General features: G+C 57.7%; 1 protein-coding gene across 10 annotated transcripts in view; it reads left to right on the top strand.

Moving 5' to 3' along the window:
- SPEG (striated muscle enriched protein kinase) overlaps positions 1-16,769 on the top strand; it is a 49,026-nt gene that overhangs the window by 26,451 nt on the left and 5,806 nt on the right. For 7 of the 10 annotated variants that reach the window (XM_045559413.1, XM_045559411.1, XM_045559414.1 and 4 more), the window contains 18 exons: positions 982-1,101; positions 1,313-1,417; positions 1,971-2,177; positions 2,563-2,686; positions 2,795-2,970; positions 5,244-5,356; positions 5,609-5,777; positions 6,024-6,120; positions 6,241-6,441; positions 7,438-7,495; positions 8,023-8,100; positions 8,187-8,365; positions 8,917-8,943; positions 9,900-10,052; positions 10,234-10,276; positions 11,322-11,390; positions 11,611-13,585; positions 13,822-13,953. In XM_045559413.1, the coding sequence (XP_045415369.1) occupies positions 982-1,101; positions 1,313-1,417; positions 1,971-2,177; positions 2,563-2,686; positions 2,795-2,970; positions 5,244-5,356; positions 5,609-5,777; positions 6,024-6,120; positions 6,241-6,441; positions 7,438-7,495; positions 8,023-8,100; positions 8,187-8,365; positions 8,917-8,943; positions 9,900-10,052; positions 10,234-10,276; positions 11,322-11,390; positions 11,611-13,585; positions 13,822-13,953 (4,026 nt within the window). Of the gene's footprint in view, positions 1-981; positions 1,102-1,312; positions 1,418-1,970; positions 2,178-2,562; positions 2,687-2,794; positions 2,971-3,276; positions 3,569-5,243; positions 5,357-5,608; positions 5,778-6,023; positions 6,121-6,240; positions 6,442-7,437; positions 7,496-8,022; positions 8,101-8,186; positions 8,366-8,916; positions 8,944-9,899; positions 10,053-10,233; positions 10,277-11,321; positions 11,391-11,610; positions 13,586-13,821; positions 13,954-16,769 lie in introns of those variants that run through there. The other 3 variants (XM_045559412.1, XR_006736905.1, XM_045559419.1) reach the window with 3 other exon arrangements.

Raw genomic sequence — 16,769 nt, 5'->3', positions numbered from 1 at the left:
GGGATCATTTTGTCGGATTGCTGAAAGGATTGTGTGGGGGGAACTGCGTCAAGTACCCGGCACAGGCTGGGCACAGGCATCTCTTATCATTTATAATATATTTGGCGCTTACTGCACACGAGCTCCTGGGTCTGTTGGGACAAGCAGATCTGACAGTCAGCCCTCCCTTTAAGGAGCTTGCAGGTTGGGTCAGGAGCTGTGGCTCATGCAAGTAAAGGGGAAGAAACGCACCCCCCACTGCCACCAGCAAAGCAGTGGGCTGGTGCCCAGTGATGCGCAGGGGGGAGGGTTAGAGTCAGAGGGGCCTGGGGCCTGGCAGGGGGGCATTCACAGGGCTGCACTCACGAACTATATCTTGAAGGAGAAGGAAGCCTTAGGTAAGAAAGAGAACGTTCCAGAAGGGAGGAGTCTTGTAAGCAGAGACCTGGAGCTGGAACTCGCATGGCTTGTTCAGGGCCCTGGTGGTTTGTCAGAGTCAAGACGTGCAGGAGAGCAGGAGGCTGGCTGGAAGGGGTTGGGCTGAGGGCTTTGACTGTGCTCGTGCAGGGCTTTCCTGGGGCTCTGCTTGAAACGTGTGGCAGCAATGTGGGGCTGAGAGGAGGGGATGGGGGCAGGTCCTAGGAACAAAGCCTTGTCAGAGCTTTGACATGGAGATTGTCACCCTGCAGAAGGATGGAGATGAGGGGTCGGTCAGCAGGGGTAGGGACCCCAGAGGGTGGCCCAGTGTAGGAGGAAGTAATAAGTTGCTGGGCCTGACGTGGTGCTGGAGGGACAGGTCATAGGGGTCAGGGCTGCAGTTGTCAATCTGGAAGCCCCAGACTGGACCCAGAGTTTGCTACATGATGGACACACTTGCTGCTGCCTGCCCTTGTGTCCTCCCTGCAGTGGGTGGGGGTGAGAGGCCGGGCGCAGGTGGCACGAGTCCACCCCTCAGAGTATCCTCCTAGCTCAGGCCCAGTGTCACTGTCCCTCCCCCACCAGACAGGGATGTACATCGCTTGGTGTTCCCTGCTGTGGGGCCTCAGCACGCCGGTGTCTACAAGAGTGTCATCGCCAACAAGCTTGGCAAAGCTGCCTGCTATGCCCACCTGTACGTCACAGGTGAGACAGGCACCGTCCTGGTCAGCTGTGCCCACAGCCTGGCCTCTGGCACGACCTGGGGGCTGGGGGAGAGGAGGCGGTCACACCAGCTCCCTTCCCCTCACTCCCCTGCCCCTGTGGCTGAGCCCCTGCCCCCAGCCTGCTGCCCCGGAACTTGGTGATCCTGCAGAGCTGTCAGGCCTGGAGGACCCATCCCACCTGTGGCTTTCAGATGTGGTTCCAGGCCCCCCAGACGGCGTCCCGCAGGTGGTAGCTGTGACTGGGAGGATGGTCACGCTCACGTGGAACCCGCCCAGAAGTCTGGACATGGCCATTGGTGGGTCAGGGCCACACAGGGCTGTGGGTGGGGGCGGGGCGTGGACAGGGCAGGCTCGGGCAGGCACCAAGGGAGCCAGGCCCCCGAAGCATGCAGACAGGCAGGGCAGGAGCGGCTTTGCCCATCTTCTCTCCGGGATGGTTGAGGTCCTCGCTCTGGGTCAGGAGAGGAGCTGTGGGGCACCACCGTGTTCCCCTCCCTTTCTCAGAGGGACTAGGTGCCTGGGTTGTCATCATGGGATTCCCTCTCCTCCCCTTGTGCAGGATCTCATCCCACTCTGTGCCTCAGTTTCCCTACCTCAGGCAGCAAGGAATTGGAGTGCAAGTCCAGCCCCTCCATGCCTGTAACTGATGCCTTGCTGGCTCTAAGCCTGGCCAGGGCAGTGGTTGGACAAGATCATATGGGGGTTGGGGGCAGACAGGAAGCAGCAGGAGAAACTGAGGCACGTCCTCAGAGCAGACTAATGAAGAGCTTCAGGGTCCTGAGCCAGCTGGATGGGGAGGGTGGGTGCCGCCCAGGCAACGTCAGGCTCTAGCAGCTCTTCCCCTGCCAGACCCGGACTCCCTCACGTACACGGTGCAGCACCAGGTGCTGGGCTCGGACCAGTGGACAGTGCTGGCCACAGGCCTGCGGGAGCCTGGCTGGGTGGCCACAGGGCTGCGGAAGGGGCTCCAGCACACGTTCCGGGTCCTCACCACCACCGTCAAGAGCAGCAGCAAGCCCTCGCCCGCCTCTGAGCCCGTGCAGCTGCTGGAGCGCGGTGAGTGGGGTGCTCCTGTGGGTGGGGTGGGAGCTGATGGGCCAGGGAACAGGGGCCTGTGGTGGGGGTTCCAGGGCTGGCCTGGAAACCATGACTGGTGGGAGCAGCCTGGCTGGGCAGGCCCCAACCCACCAGTGTGCTTCCTTTGAGAGCAGCAGGGCACAGTGGGCAAAGCTGAGGCTTTGGGGTCAGACATGCTGGGGTCTAACCCCAGCTTTGCTACTTCCTCGCTGTGTTTCCTGGACAGGTTGCTAAACCTCTCTGAGCCTCAGCTCCTCACCTGTAAAAAAGGAGCGCGAGTGGCTATTAGGGATATGAAAGCGGGGGTGGGTGCGAAGGACCTGGTGTCAAGCCCAGCACAGAGCCTGCGCTCTCCTCCTCCCAGGCCCGCCCCTGGATGAGGCTCCTGCTGTGCTGGACAAACCGGACATCGTGTATGTGGTAGAGGGACAGCCTGCCAGTGTCACTGTCACCTTCAACCATGTGGAGGCCCAAGTCGTCTGGAGGAGGTGGGCCCCCTGCTCAATCCCCACATGCGGCAGTCCAGTTCTGGCCCAGTCTGGCCATACCTTCCTGGGACAAGATCCTGGGTGACCTCCCTACTGTGTGTCCCTTAGCTGCCGAGGGGCCCTCCTAGAGGCACGGGCAGGTGTGTACGAGCTGAGCCAGCCGGATGACGACCAGTACTGCCTTCGGATCTGCCGGGTGAGCCGCCGGGACATGGGGGCCCTCACCTGCACTGCTCGAAACCGCCATGGCTCGCAGACCTGCTCAGTCACACTGGAGCTGGCAGGTGGGTGACAGCTGGCCTTTTTGTCCTCCCTCTGAGGCCCACAGCTCTCTCCTCACACCCTATGTACACGACGACCCACTTGCCACTGCTGGGGATCAAATCCCATGTCTTCCCTCTCAAGCCTGTCCCTCTAATGGCTGTAATAACACCAGTACTAGTAATAACAACAATAATGGTACCAATAAGATATTTATTGAGCACCTAGTACGTGCCAAGCTCAGTACTAAGCACTTTACATGTATCACCTCAATTAATATTTACATCAACCTTACGAGATGGGGTTGGTTTATTATCCCCATTTTACAGATGAGGAAACTGAGGCTCAAAGAATGTGCTAAGTAACTGGCCCAAGTTCACACAACCTAATAAGTACAGGATCTGGATTCAAGTCTGGCTGCATGACTCCAAAGCCAGTGAGTGCTCCTAGCTCATGCGTTAAACCCAACAGGAAATAGCATCTGAAATACAACAAGCTTAGGAAGACCAAGTTGATTACAAAAAGAAAAAGCTCAGGAGTGCATCTTACACCACACTCCCAGCTCTGAGGGCGCCCTTCTGCACAAGCCTGTTTGCAGAGTCTCCCAACCTTTGCAGCAAGGACCCTTTTTATAATTTCTCCTTTAAAGATGCAATCTCTCAAACCATAGCTCGCCTTAGGCAGTAACTGTTTTGTTTTCCAGTCTGTTAATTAACTCTAAACATACGTAACTGCCACTCAGAATTTCTGATCAACGTGGGCTAAAGAGCATTACCTGCTGAGTAGATATAATTCCACCCAAAAGCAAAGAAAGTGACATTTTAGTTAGCATAGGCAATATTCTCATGAGTAAATGGATGTTTTCTGTTGCTTTTAAAAAAAATCATTGAAACTGACTTGAAACCTTCCTGTGCTTTGACTTTCATAGACTGGCCCTGCCACCCCCCTGCTGAGTGGGGACCAATTCCTAGAGGGGAGGGGAGGTATCTTTGAAGTGGAAGAGAAGTGGCAGCAGGGTGTGCCAGGAGGAGGAGGAGGAGGAGGAGGAGGAGACGGCCAGTCCCGCTGTGAGGGTGGTGGACTGGATGGGCTCCCTTCCTCCCTGCCCAGCCCCCGCCCCACACCCTCCTCAGTCACCACTTGGCTCCTAGACAGTACGTCTGTGCACCTTAGCCATCTTCCCAGATCGAAGAGGAGCCCTGGGGACCAGAGGCCCTGGCCCTGAGAACCCTGCAGCCCAGCCTAGCTGGGGCAGTGACTGATGGAGACTGCGTCCCAGCCAGCCAAGCTGAAATGGGCCGGGGCTTGCATTGAACACCCCCATTCCACTAGGCCCCAGCCCACCACTGCCCAGGCAGGACAGGCAGAGCGGTCGCTCCCTTTCCTCCACATCAGCCCCACTGCAGTGTCTTCCCCACTCCCAGGACGGCCTGCCCTGTGATCTGTGTGCCTGTGAAGGGTGCCCATCTATACCCAGCGACCCTGCCTGGATCATTCCCACTCCCCTTAAAGCTGAGACCCTCAAACATGCTCGGGCGGGTTGGTACCTGGAAGTCACAGGCTCCTTTGCAAAGCACATTGCTATGTGTATTTAATTCCATCTTGAGAATTAGAAACCACTTTACCAGGAAATCATATGACCATGTGATATGTGTGGAGAATGAAATCACAGCCACATGTGGAAGAACTAAGCTGAGAGTCAGTTTCTAGATTGTTCGGTTAATATTTGGGATTACTTTTTTGTTCATGTTGTCACCCCCACAGTGGTAGAAGGCACCCTAAACATTTAAATAAGACTCAGAGAGAAAAGCTTCAAAATCAGAGGCAGTGCTATCCACGAGTTTAATTCTGGGTGGCAGATGCAAGTGAAGTCAGAGAAGCAGCCGGGTGGCTCTGCGAACAAGGGCAGCCACCCACAGGGGGCAGCATTGAGCCGCTCCTCGCCAGCGGATTCCTGCAGTGAGGGGAGCGGCTCAGGATGGCCAGTCTTGATTTGTTAAGAGAGGCAAGAAATCCAGATTTTCTTTGTGTGTGAAAATCTCCTGATTTCAAAGCTGGCACGTGAACACTGAAGCTCAAGCAAAGCCAGCCTGCACCTCGTGCCAGGTTCCCGGGGAGGTAGAGCACGTCACGTGGGTGCAGGCAGGGCACTCTGGTGTGCTGAGGGGCTGAGTCTGGGGCTGGAAGGTGGGAGATCTGGCCTTCTGACTGAGCCAGTTGCTGATGGGGACTTGGAGAGGGACGCCAACATCCCGCTCCCTCCCGTCCCCACTCCTGTCCCTGTGTTTCCTTTCAGAGGCCCCTCGGTTTGAGTCCATCATGGAGGATGTGGAGGTGGGGGCCGGGGAAACTGCCCGCTTTGCTGTGGTGGTTGAGGGGAAGCCACTGCCAGACATCATGTGGTATAAGGTACAAGCCTGGGGACGGCCAGGAGCCTAGGGGAAGGGTCCTGGGAGGCATTAGGGGGGACCCTGGGCAGAGGCGTGGTTAAGAGGAGGAAGTGGGAGCCAGGGGCCTGGCTGGCTGGCGGTACAGGGCTGTCAGTGCAGAAGCTGCTGCCCTGAGGTAGAGGTGAAACTGGGTCTCTGGCATGGAGGGGAAGCTGGGTCCCAGGTGGAGGTAAGGCCAGGCCTGGGCTGGAGGTGACAGCCAACTCCGCAGGATGAGGTGCTGCTGGCTGAGAGCAGCCATGTGAGCTTCGTGTATGAGGAGAATGAGTGCTCCCTGGTGGTGCTGAGCACAGGGGCCCAGGATGGAGGCGTCTACACCTGCACAGCCCGGAACCTGGCGGGCGAGGTCTCCTGCAAAGCAGAACTGGCTGTGCATTCAGGTGAGCTGCAGTTCAAGGGGAGAAGGGCAGAGTGTCCACCCCCAGAAATCTGATGTGAGCCCCGCCCTGCCCAGGAAGCACCTGGCCCTGGACTCGCAACCACCGTACCCTCCAGCCCAGGGCCCCCGCCTCAGGCCCCGACATCCTTGCCCCTGTTCTGTCTCTGGCATCCGCCCACCTGTCCCAGTCTCTGGCCTGCTCCCTTTCTTGCCCTCCCCTCCTAACACCAGGACATCTCTGCCCCAGCTCAGACAGCTATGGAAGTCGAGGGGGTCAGGGAGGACGAGGAGCATCGAGGAAGGAGACTCAGCGACTTCTATGACATCCACCAGGAGATTGGCAGGTGTGGGGATAGGAGGGGAGCCAGTGTCGGGGTTCAAGAAAGGCTGCTGGGTCTGAGTGCTAGGAAGGGGTAGAGGGCTGCAGCGATGCTGAGCCCTGTCTCCCTCCCTGTGTGACCCAGAGGTGCCTTCTCCTACCTGCGGCGTGTGGTGGAGCGGAGCTCCAGCCTGGAGTTTGCGGCCAAGTTCATCCCCAGCCAGGCCAAGCCAAAGGCATCAGCATGGCGGGAGGCCCGGCTGCTGGCCCGGCTCCAGCATGATTGTGTCCTCTACTTCCATGAGGCCTTCGAGAGGCGCCGGGGACTGGTCATTGTCACCGAGCTGTATCCTGGGACAGGCTGAGGGGGTGGGGGAACCCATTCCTAAATGACTGGTTCTTGTAACAGCCAATTTGCAATGTGTTTTACAGTAAGTGGTCCCATTGATAATGGGGAGGGATAAGTCTGGAGAAGTCTGTGAAAACTGTTTTTTAGCCCACTTTTTAGCTTAAACTTATATAACATTTAATTTGTGCCTGACAGTGTTCTAAGAGTTTTATAAATATTAACCTATTTAATCCTCATATATATCTACCTCATGGAATTTTATTATCCCTGTCTTACAGATGATGAAACAGGCACTGAGAGGTTAAATAACTTGCCTGAGGTCACAGAGCTGACAAATAGCATAGGCTTTTTAATCACAAAATGCAGAACAGTATATCTGCACATTTGGATTGACCGCATTTCAGATGAGCGTCGAGACTTGGCTTTGTATGGGAGGCTGGTTTCCTAAATGACAGATTTTACCTTTTCATGAAGTTAGGGTTCAACAAAGACACATTGAGGAAAGGATGTCTCCCTGGGTGGTCGGCTTGTCACTCCTGGGAGCAGGGCACATCAGCTTCCCAGTCTGCACTGTTGGAATCCAAACCTCAGCAAAATGACAAATTATTCCATGTCATGTACCTTCTGGGTCATTCTCAAGAAGTTCCATCCACAGTCGACAAAAAAATTCTGCTATGATTTGATCCCTAGAAATACTTCTTAAGGTAGAAAGGAGAGGAAACGTGACCCCCATTTTACTCCTGAGGAAACCTAGGCTCAGAGAGTTTAATTAAGCACATTGCCGGAGACCCCACAGGGAGTGTGTGTTCAAGCAAGGTCGTCCCATCATCTGCAGACCCAGATGACGGAGGAAGGGTGAAGACAGTCTCTGACTGGTATCGGATGTGCTCTAAGAGGAAGGGGAGGGCTGTGCTGAGCTGGGACCTGCCCTGGGCTCTGGGGGTGGGCCAGGCTGTCGGTGCCAGGCACTGTTCTCCTTGACCTGGGATGTAGCTGCACAGAGGAGCTGCTGGAGCGAATGGCCAGGAAACCCACCGTGTGTGAGTCTGAGGTGAGGGCAGTGGGTGGCAGGGGGCTCTGAGAACCGACAGAAGGGTCCTGGGCATGCCATCTGTGGCCACAAGAAGTTTGGGTAGTAGTGGAGAACGTGGTTAGGCAGGCAGCAGAGCCCCCTGCCTGTGACACTTGCACTGGGACTTCCACTGTCCTCTCGAAGTCTCAGCAAACCCACCCCAGCCCCCAACTGTTGTTTCCCAGTCTTCCTCACATAAACATCCCAAACATTTCTCCCAGAAGGGCCCCCTCTTAGCGTCTATTGATCTCACTGCAGTCCTGCCATGTAGAGCTATACAAGTTGTGCACTGCACAATTCTGTGTATTACAATGTAAATGACTCCTTCCTGTGCTTGTGCTGTGCACATAGTAGCCCTGGATCTTGGCAACCTGTGTTTCAACCCGCATCACAAGCCATCTGAAAGCTACTCCCCAGGCGTGGCCTGACCTCTTGCCGTAACCTGGAGGTGATCAAACATAGTACCCCACACTACCCCACGGACTCTGGGCCCCCTGTTTCCACAGATCCGGGTCTATATGCGGCAGATACTAGAGGGAATACACTACCTGCACCAGAGCCATGTGCTGCACCTCGATGTCAAGGTGAGGTGGGAGGTGGAGAGCAGGAAGCCAGCAAATGGGGTGTCCTATCTTCATTCAGCTCCCACACTTTGCCCTGTGTCTTTCAGCCCGAGAACCTGCTGGTGTGGGATGGTGCAGGGGGAGAAGAGCAGGTGCGGATCTGCGACTTTGGGAATGCCCAGGAGCTGACTCCAGGAGAGCCTCAGTACTGCCAATATGGCACACCTGAGTTTGTGGCGCCTGAGATTGTCAACCAGAGCCCTGTGTCGGGAGTCACTGACATCTGGTAACACTGGCATGCTGGGCTGCTGGGGGGCCCAGGGGAGCTGCCCTCAGTGCCATGCTAGCCCTGGCTCACTGGCAGAGAGGAGCTTTGTGAAGCCTGGATTCCTCCTCTGATGGGAGGCTGGTGGCATTGCTTGCAGGGTCTCCTGCCCGTGCTACTCCCCACCCCTCATCAGTCAGGGCTGACCCCACCATGACAGCCTCAGCCCTGTCAGTCCTTGGCCCATGGCTCCCTGGGGGCCTAGGCCTTCCCCTCAGCAGCCACTGTAACTTCGCCAGTAAGGCTGGCCTGGTCCTCTTGGTCCCTGGTCCCCTTGGTCCCTGGACTTTTCCGGGCTTCCTGGGCCAGTCCTGCTGTGACTCGACTTCTCCAGGCATGTCTGGAACTCTGGGTTCAGGGTTCTCCCTGAAGGAGGCACTCCTATGCCCATTTGTCCATGGCAGTGTTCCCAGGGAGGACATGTCTCACTCAGCTTAATGGTAGCAGAAGAATGCCGCTTTCCAGGTCAAGATAGGCTGTCCTCTTACCCATCCACTCTCCTTTCCCTGCAGGCCCGTGGGCGTCGTTGCCTTCCTCTGGTAAGGACCCCTGCAGTCTCCTACCCATCTCCTGGCAGGCCTACCCCTAACATTTGCAGGGCTGCAGCCCACCTACTTCTCCTCCACACCCCTGCTCCCTCCTGCTCTGCAAGGGGCCTCGTGTACATGAAGGTAGACAGCCTGGTCTGCATGTCCACCGTGCCCCTCTGTAAGAGGTGGGCGCAGAGGATGGAGAGAGGCCAGTGCAGGCTCAGTGCCATTTAGGCACGGAACTACTTGGTCCTAAGCATCCAGAACCTGGACTAGAAGGGGGCAGAGCTCAGGCTAAGGTGGGATGTCCCCTTGGCACAGACTTCTCACCTCATGGAGAGGCCACAATCTCCTCTAAAGCCTCTAAAGAACAGGTCCTCTAAAGCTGCGGTCCCCAACTCCAGGGCTGGAGGCCAGTACCAGTCCATGGCCTGTTAGGAACCAGGCCACACAGCAGGAGGTAAACTGCGGGGCGATGGAGCAAAGCCTCACCCATATTTACAGCTGCTCTCCATCGCTCACATCACTGCCTGGGCTCCGCCTCCTGTCAGATCAGCGGCAGCATTAGATTCTCGTAGGAGCACGAACCCTACTGTAAACTGTGCATGCGAGGGATCTAGGTTGCACACTCTTTATGAGAATCTAATGCCCCCTGGTCTATGGAAAAATTGTCTTCCATGAAACCAGTCCCTGGTGCCAAAAAGGTTGGGGACCACTGCTCTAAAGCATGGGCAACCAGGCCCCAAGGCAGTACTGCCTCCCTGACCATGCCGGACAGACAAGAGTCTGCAAGCCTTGGCTTCTAGCCCAGATTTGCCCAGCCTCTGCCATCTCCACAACCCTGGAGCCTCCACCTGTCCCTGGCCCTGTGCCCGGCCCTGTGCCCCCACTGGCATCCCATTTCATCCCTGCCTCAGCCCCAAGGCCCTGCCTGCCCCTCACGACAGCCCTCTCTACACCTGCAGTCTGACAGGAATCTCCCCGTTTGTTGGAGAAAACGATCGGACAACATTGATGAACATCCGAAACTACAATGTGGCCTTTGAGGAGAACACGTTCCTGAGCCTGAGCAGGGAGGCCCGGGGTTTCCTCATCAAAGTGCTGGTGCAGGACCAGCTGTGAGTACCGGGCCCTGGGAAGCCCCCTACCTGCAGGGTCACCCTCATGCCACCTACCCATTCTTACCAAGCCTCTGTCCTTAGACATGCAAGTCCCCACTCCTTAAAGGCCCTGTTTTCTCAAACATTTGTTGACTCACTGAATGATAAAAGTCCCATCTTAATGCTTGTTCCTTTACAGGAGACCTACCGCAAAGGAGACCCTAGAACATCCTTGGTTCAAAGTGAGTCTAGTCCTGCAAAATGGTGCTATAAGAGGTGGAAGGAGAGAGAACGTTACTAACAGCTCCGTTTATTGAGTACCTACTATGTGCAGTAACTATGTTAGGCATTTTATACATGTATGCTCTATTAGCCTCACAATAGATCTTCTGCAAAGGAAGGTATTATTACTTCCAGTTTGTTGATAAGGAAATTGAGGCTCAAATCAGTGATCGAGGTGGGGTATCATGGACTCCAACGCAGAGGTCTGGATCCCCCCATCTTGGGGGTCCTTATTGGGGTTCTCACTGGCATTTGAGACAAGACCCTGGTCTTGCTCACTTGTATGTGCCCACCTCTGTCCTGCACGGGTCCCACACTGGGGTTGGCAGGTACCCTGGCTGGCCCCGTCCCTCAGTTATGAGCCACGTGTGGGAAGGTTCTCACTCATTCATCTTCAAACCCCAGCACCTCAGAGCACAGTGCCAGGCATGGGGGAGGGGAGTTCAGAAAACGAGTCCAGAAAGAGCACCCGAGTAAGCTCTTGAGTTCATTGAGGGTTGTGCTGGGTCAATGGAAGGCTGAGGTCATCCCGGTGTTAGTCCTTGAAGAAGCTTCTTCTCTTAGACCAGAAACAAGCTCCAGAAGAGAACACCTGGGTGGGTGGCTGCAGTGAGCATCTCTCTGGGTCTGGACCGCCACGGCTTCAGATATTGGGGTGCTGGCCTTACCTGGAGACACATGGGAACTGGGGAGCCAGGGCCCAGGCCTCCCAGGGCAGCTGGTATACCAGGACAGAGCCTCAAGCCCTGTTGTAGGCTCAGAAGTGTCCCCTGGGAGCCACCAGTTTTCTACCTCTCCCCTTAGGCTCAGAGGATTTGTGTACAGGTGTGCACCTTGGCTGTGGGAGTTGTCCTGACAGACTCAAGGGGAAGGGGACCCCCAGGAGCCTAGACCAGTGCTGCTTGGTCCACTGTCCCTCTGTGGACTTTGTCTCTCCATTGCCAAACCTTGAGTGTCTAGGCTGATGGAGAGCTCTCCCTCAGGCCCTCTTTCCTGGGTTTGCAGACTCAGGCAAAGGGTGCAGATGTGAGCACAGATCACCTAAAGCTGTTCCTGTCCCGGCGGAGGTGGCAGGTGAGTTTGGGCCCTGCCTCTGTCCTTTCCACCTTCTCATTCTCTAACACTGCCTTTTTTCTGTTGTCTGCCCTCACCTTCTGCTCGCCTGTCCTCCCGCTTCCTTCCTGTCTGCAGCCTCTGCCCGCTTAGTCCTTCTTCCCCAGGGCTGAAGGGGGCCTGGGTGGGCCAATCCTGCCCTGGGAGTCCCTCAGGTCTGACTCTAGTACTCTCTCTCCAGCGCTCCCAGATCAGCTACAAGTGCCACCTGGTGCTGCGCCCCATCCCCGAGCTGCTGCGCGCCCCTCCAGAGCGGGTGTGGGTGACCATGCCCAGAAGAGCACCCCCGAGCGGAGGGCTCTCATCCTCCTCGGATTCTGAAGAGGAAGAGCTTGAAGAGCTGCCCTCAGTGCCCCGCCCGCTGCAGCCCGAGTTCTCTGGCTCCCGGGTGTCCCTCACCGACATTCCCACTGAGGATGAGGCCCTGGGGACCCCAGAGGCTGGGGCTTCCACCCCCATGGACTGGCAAGAACAGGGAAGGGTTCCCTCTCAGGATCAGGAGGCTCCCAGCCCTCAGGCCCTCCCCTCTCCAGGCCAGGAGCCCCCAGCTGGGCCCAGCCCCAGGCGGGGAGAGCTCCGCAGGGGCAGCTCTGCCGAGAGCGCCCTGCCCCGGGCCGGGCCGCGGGAGCCGGGCCGGGGCCTGCACAAGGCAGCGTCTGTGGAGCTGCCGCAGCGCCGGAGCCCCAGCCCGGGGGCCACCCGCCTGGCCCGGGGAGGCCTGGGCGAGGGCGAGTACGCCCAGAGGCTGCAGGCCCTGCGACAGCGGCTGCTGCGGGGAGGCCCCGAGGATGGCAAGGTCAGCGGCCTCAGGGGCCCCCTGCTGGAGAGCCTGGGGGGCCGTGCCCGGGACCCCCGGATGGCTCGAGCTGCCTCCAGCGAGGCAGCGCCCCACCACCAGCCCCCACCCGAGACTCGGGGCCTGCAAAAGAGCAGCAGCTTCTCCCAGGGTGAGGCGGAGCCCCGGGGCCGGCACCGCCGCGCTGGGGCGCCCCTTGAGATCCCCGTGGCCAGGCTTGGGGCCCGCAAGCTACAGGAGTCTCCCTCCCTGTCTGCCCTCAGCGAGGCCCAGCCGTCCAGCCCTGTGCGGCCCAGCATCCCCAAACCCAGTGCCCCCAAGTCTGCGGAACCTTCTTCCACCGCACCGAGTGATGCTCCGCAGCCCCCAGCTCCCCAGCCTGCCCAAGACAAGGCCCCAGAGCCCACACCGCAGCCAGGGCGAGCCTCCAAGCCCGCACAGTCCCCCTTGGCCCTGCAAACCCCAGCGCTGCCCCTCACACCCTATGCCCAGATTATGCAGTCGCTTCAGCTGTCGGGCCACGCCCAGGGTGCCCAGCAGGGCCCTGCTGCGCCCGTGTCAGAGCCCAAGCCCCACGCCGCTGTGTTCGCCAGGGTGGCCTCACCGCCTCCGGGAGCCCCGGAGAAGCGCCTGCCCTCTGCGGCGGCTCCCCCAGTGCTAGCTGAGAAAGCCCGGGTCCCCACGGTGCCCGCCAGGCCGGGCAGCAGCCTCCGCAGCAGCATCGAGAACCTGGAGTCTGAGGCCCTGTTTGAGGCCAAATTCAAGCGCAGCCGCCAGTCGCCCCTGTCGCGGGGGCTGCGATTGCTGAGCCGCTCGCGCTCGGAGGAGCGCGGCCCCTTCCGCGGGGCTACGGAGGAGGACGGCATGTACCGGCCCAGCCCTGCGGGAACCCCGCTGGAGCTGGTGCGACGGCCCGAGCGCTCGCGCTCTGTGCAGGACCTCAGGGCGGTCGGGGAGCCCGGCCTCGTCCGCCGCCTGTCGCTGTCGCTGTCCCAGCGGCTGCGGCGGACCCCGCCCGCGCAGCGGCACCCAGCCTGGGAGGCCCGCGGCGGGGACGGGGAGAGCTCGGAGGGCGGGAGCTCAGCGCGGGGCTCCCCGGTGCTGACGGTGCGCAGGAGGCTCAGCTCCACGCTGGAGCGGCTGTCCAGCCGGTTGCAGCGCAGCGGCAGCAGCGAGGACTCGGGGGGCGGGTCGGGCCGCAGCACGCCCCTGTTCGGACGGCTGCGCAGGGCCACGTCGGAAGGTGAGAGTCTGCGGCGCCTCGACATCCCGCACAACCAGCTGGCCGCACAGCCGGGCGCCACCACTCCTTCCGCGGAGTCTCTGGGCTCTGAGGCCAGCGGCACCTCCGGCTCCTCAGGTGAGGAGGAGCAGGGGGCAGGTGCAGAGTGTGGAGGAGGGTGGGGTGCGCTGGAGAGAGGCTGCGGGAGGAACAGCGGGCCGCGGACATCACCAAAGAGAGAGAGGTCGTGCAGGTGCTAGAGGCCCTGGGGGTGGAGCTAGACGTTCTTTTCCACGAGTGGCCTGAGGCTGCAGTGGGGTGGGAGCTGACTGGCACCCGCTGGGGGTGGGTGCTCACCGGCCTCGGCTTCACAGCTCCAGGGGAAAGCCGAAGCCGGCTTCGCTGGGGCCTCTCTCGGCTGCGGAAGGACAAGGGGTTATCACAACCAAACCTCTCTGCCAGCGTCCAGGAGGACTTGGGTCACCAGTATGTGCGCAGTGAGTCAGGTAATAAGAGGGCTGCCTGGTGAGTACCTCCCTCTTCCCTGCCCGCCACCGCTGGGAGGCTCTTGCTGGGTGGGAGCCTGGGCAGGGTGGAAGGGGCCCGGTCAGGAAACCAATAATAGAAGCCTAATAGTAGCAGAAGCTCCATTCATTAGCAAAGCCTAGTGTTCTAGTAAGCACTTTGCAAGCCTGCCTCATCCAATCCTGCAACATTGTTTTGGGAACTGTTATTGTCATCATCTCTATTTTACAGGTGAGGAAACAGGCTTAGTGATGCTAAGGATCTTGTCCAAGTCTCAGGGCTAGGAAGTGGAGCAGCCAGAGCTGGACTGTGTGACCTCCTGCAGCCGGGTCCCGGAAGCAGCTTCGGGACACCACACTTAGACCTTTCTATGAGTGGCCTCCTCTCTCCTGGGGGACCCTAGAAGGTTTCTGTATTTGGCTGTGGTAGGATAGGGCTCCCTTGCTCTACAGCCCCCTTCAGATGGGGGTGTGCTTGAGTATGTGCCCAAAGCCTCTCACTTTCTCTCCAGCCTAGAGGACCACAATCTGGATTGTGCCCCTAAGTCTCCATCTTTCTACGGCTCTGAACACCCAACTGCCCCTCCCTGACTCCTTTGCCCCCACAAAAGGCAGTTCTGCACAGAAAAGCAGCCTTCAGGGCTCTCTGCTGGGGGGCGTAGGGGGCTGGGGCTGTGCCCTGTTCAGTTTCTCTGCCCAAGCGTCCTGGGGCTGCAGGGAGGGAGGCATTCTCCACCTAGGGTCACCCCGTCCCCACCTGAAAGGGGCATCACTCAAGGACTACAAGAAAGGCTTTGGGAAGCTGGGCTTTCCAGACTAGTGTGCAGGAAAGGAGGCGGCCACCAAGCCAGGCTGTGTGCAGGATCTTTATAAGCCACCAGTTCTGTTCTTACCTGTTTCCTGGCAAAACTCTTCAGAATGGTTTCAGCCCTGCCTCAGCTGGGCTTGAAGCGATTGTGTCTGGCCTTGGCCAGGGCAGTGGGGGCTACAGTGAGTGAAGAGGAGGTAGGAAAGGCCAGCTGGTGGGGGAGGGTGGAGAAGGAGGGAAAGGAAAGAGTCAGCAGCCAGGACTGGGGACAGCTGATCCCTTCCCACCTGGGGCCTCCCTCCCACTCCGTTTTGCTTGTGCAGCTGATTTCCTGCCGAGGCAGTGTCCCCTGACCTCATCGGCTCTGCTCTCCACAAGAAGAAGGCTCCCAGTCCACTCTACCAACTAGGGCTGGGCCCTGGGGAATGGGGTGAGGCTTGCAGAGCTGGGCCCAAGTCACCTTTCACCTCTCCTCTGGGCCTCCCTCTCTCTCCCCCCTACCCAGTACCCTCACTTGGCCTGGAGGCAACATTGAAACTTCACATCATCTTGTCGGAGCCTGTGTGTGGGACCCCTCTGTGGGGAACAGTGGGGTTCAGTGGGAAGGGGGGACACGCTGCTGTCCTGATCATCCTCTCCCATCCAGCTCATCCCCACTCTCAGCCCCTCCTGGTTCTTCAGACAGGCAGCAGCTGGGGCTCCCAGGAGTCCTCAGCTCTCTCTGCTCAGGTGAAAACCCCCTCATACCCCTCCCCAAGTCTCCCATCCCTGGCCAGACTAGGATTCTTCTAGGGGGACATTTCCAGGGATCATGAATTAAAATCCTCAGGGTACTGAGGAGCCACAGGTTGGCTACACTGGAGCAAAGACCCTAGTCTCATCCCTGGCCCCACCATGGGCACAATCACCAGCCAGCTGTGAAGGCAGTTTCTCTGCTTTGCTGAAACAGCTGCTTTCTCTGGAGGTCTGCTCCTGGCTTCTCTATGGGGCATATTAGATAATAACAACAAGAAAAGCTAATATTTATGGGTGCTTACTACATGCTAGATAAATGTTAAGCATTTTACATGCCTCTTAATTCTCACAGTAATCCTCTGAGCTTGGTATTATTATTTTCCTCAATTTATAGATAAGAAATAGGGCTTCTGAGAGGGTAAATGACTTGCCCATGGTCATACAGCTACTGTCTCTTGCCGCTTTAAAAGCTCTCACCACTTAGTTGACCTGAAGGAGTATGTAGAAGGCCTAGGACCCTGTCCCAGGACCACAGGTGGGAAGAGGCACAAGGTGGCTGACACACCTCCAGATCTGCCCACGGTTTCCTAGATGTCGGATTTTTTAAGACTGCACATTCTGATTGAACGTTCTACATTCAGTCCCATCTCCGCTCAGGTTGCTAACTCGTCTCACCTCTCTTCTCAATTGCCCTGTCGTGCCCCAGAGAGAGTGGGTATTGCAGGATCTTAACCATTATTGTTTTTCAATATTTGTTTTTATTTTTTATTTTTATTTTTTGAGACAGGATCTTTCTCTCTTGCCTAGGCTAGAGTACAGTGGCATTATCATAGCTCACTACAGTCTCAAACTCCTGGGCTTAAGCAATCCTTCTACCTCAGCCTCCAGGGTAGCTGGAATAACAGGCATGTACTATCATGCCTGGCTAATACTTTTATTTTTATTTATTTATTTGTTCATTCATTTATTTTATTTTTTTTGAAACAGGGCCTCTCTCAGTCACCCAGGCTAGAGTGCAGTGGTGTCAGTCACCCAGGCTAGAGTGCAGTGGTGTCATCATAGCTCACTACAACCTCGAACTCTTGGGCTCAAGCAATCTTCCTGCCTCATCTTCCTGAGTAGCTGAGACTACAGGCTCACACTACCACACCTGGCTAATTTTTCTATTTTTTGTAGAGACAGGGTCTCACTGTGTTGCTGGCTGGTCTCACACTGCTGGTCTGAAGTGATCCTTCCGCCTCAGCTTCCCAAAGTG

Source organism: Lemur catta, chromosome 8 (genome assembly GCF_020740605.2).
Source record: "Lemur catta isolate mLemCat1 chromosome 8, mLemCat1.pri, whole genome shotgun sequence".
NCBI classification, from domain to species: domain Eukaryota; kingdom Metazoa; phylum Chordata; class Mammalia; order Primates; family Lemuridae; genus Lemur; species Lemur catta.
Note: the sequence above shows the minus strand (reverse complement) of the source record. Positions and strands in the feature narration are given on the sequence as shown.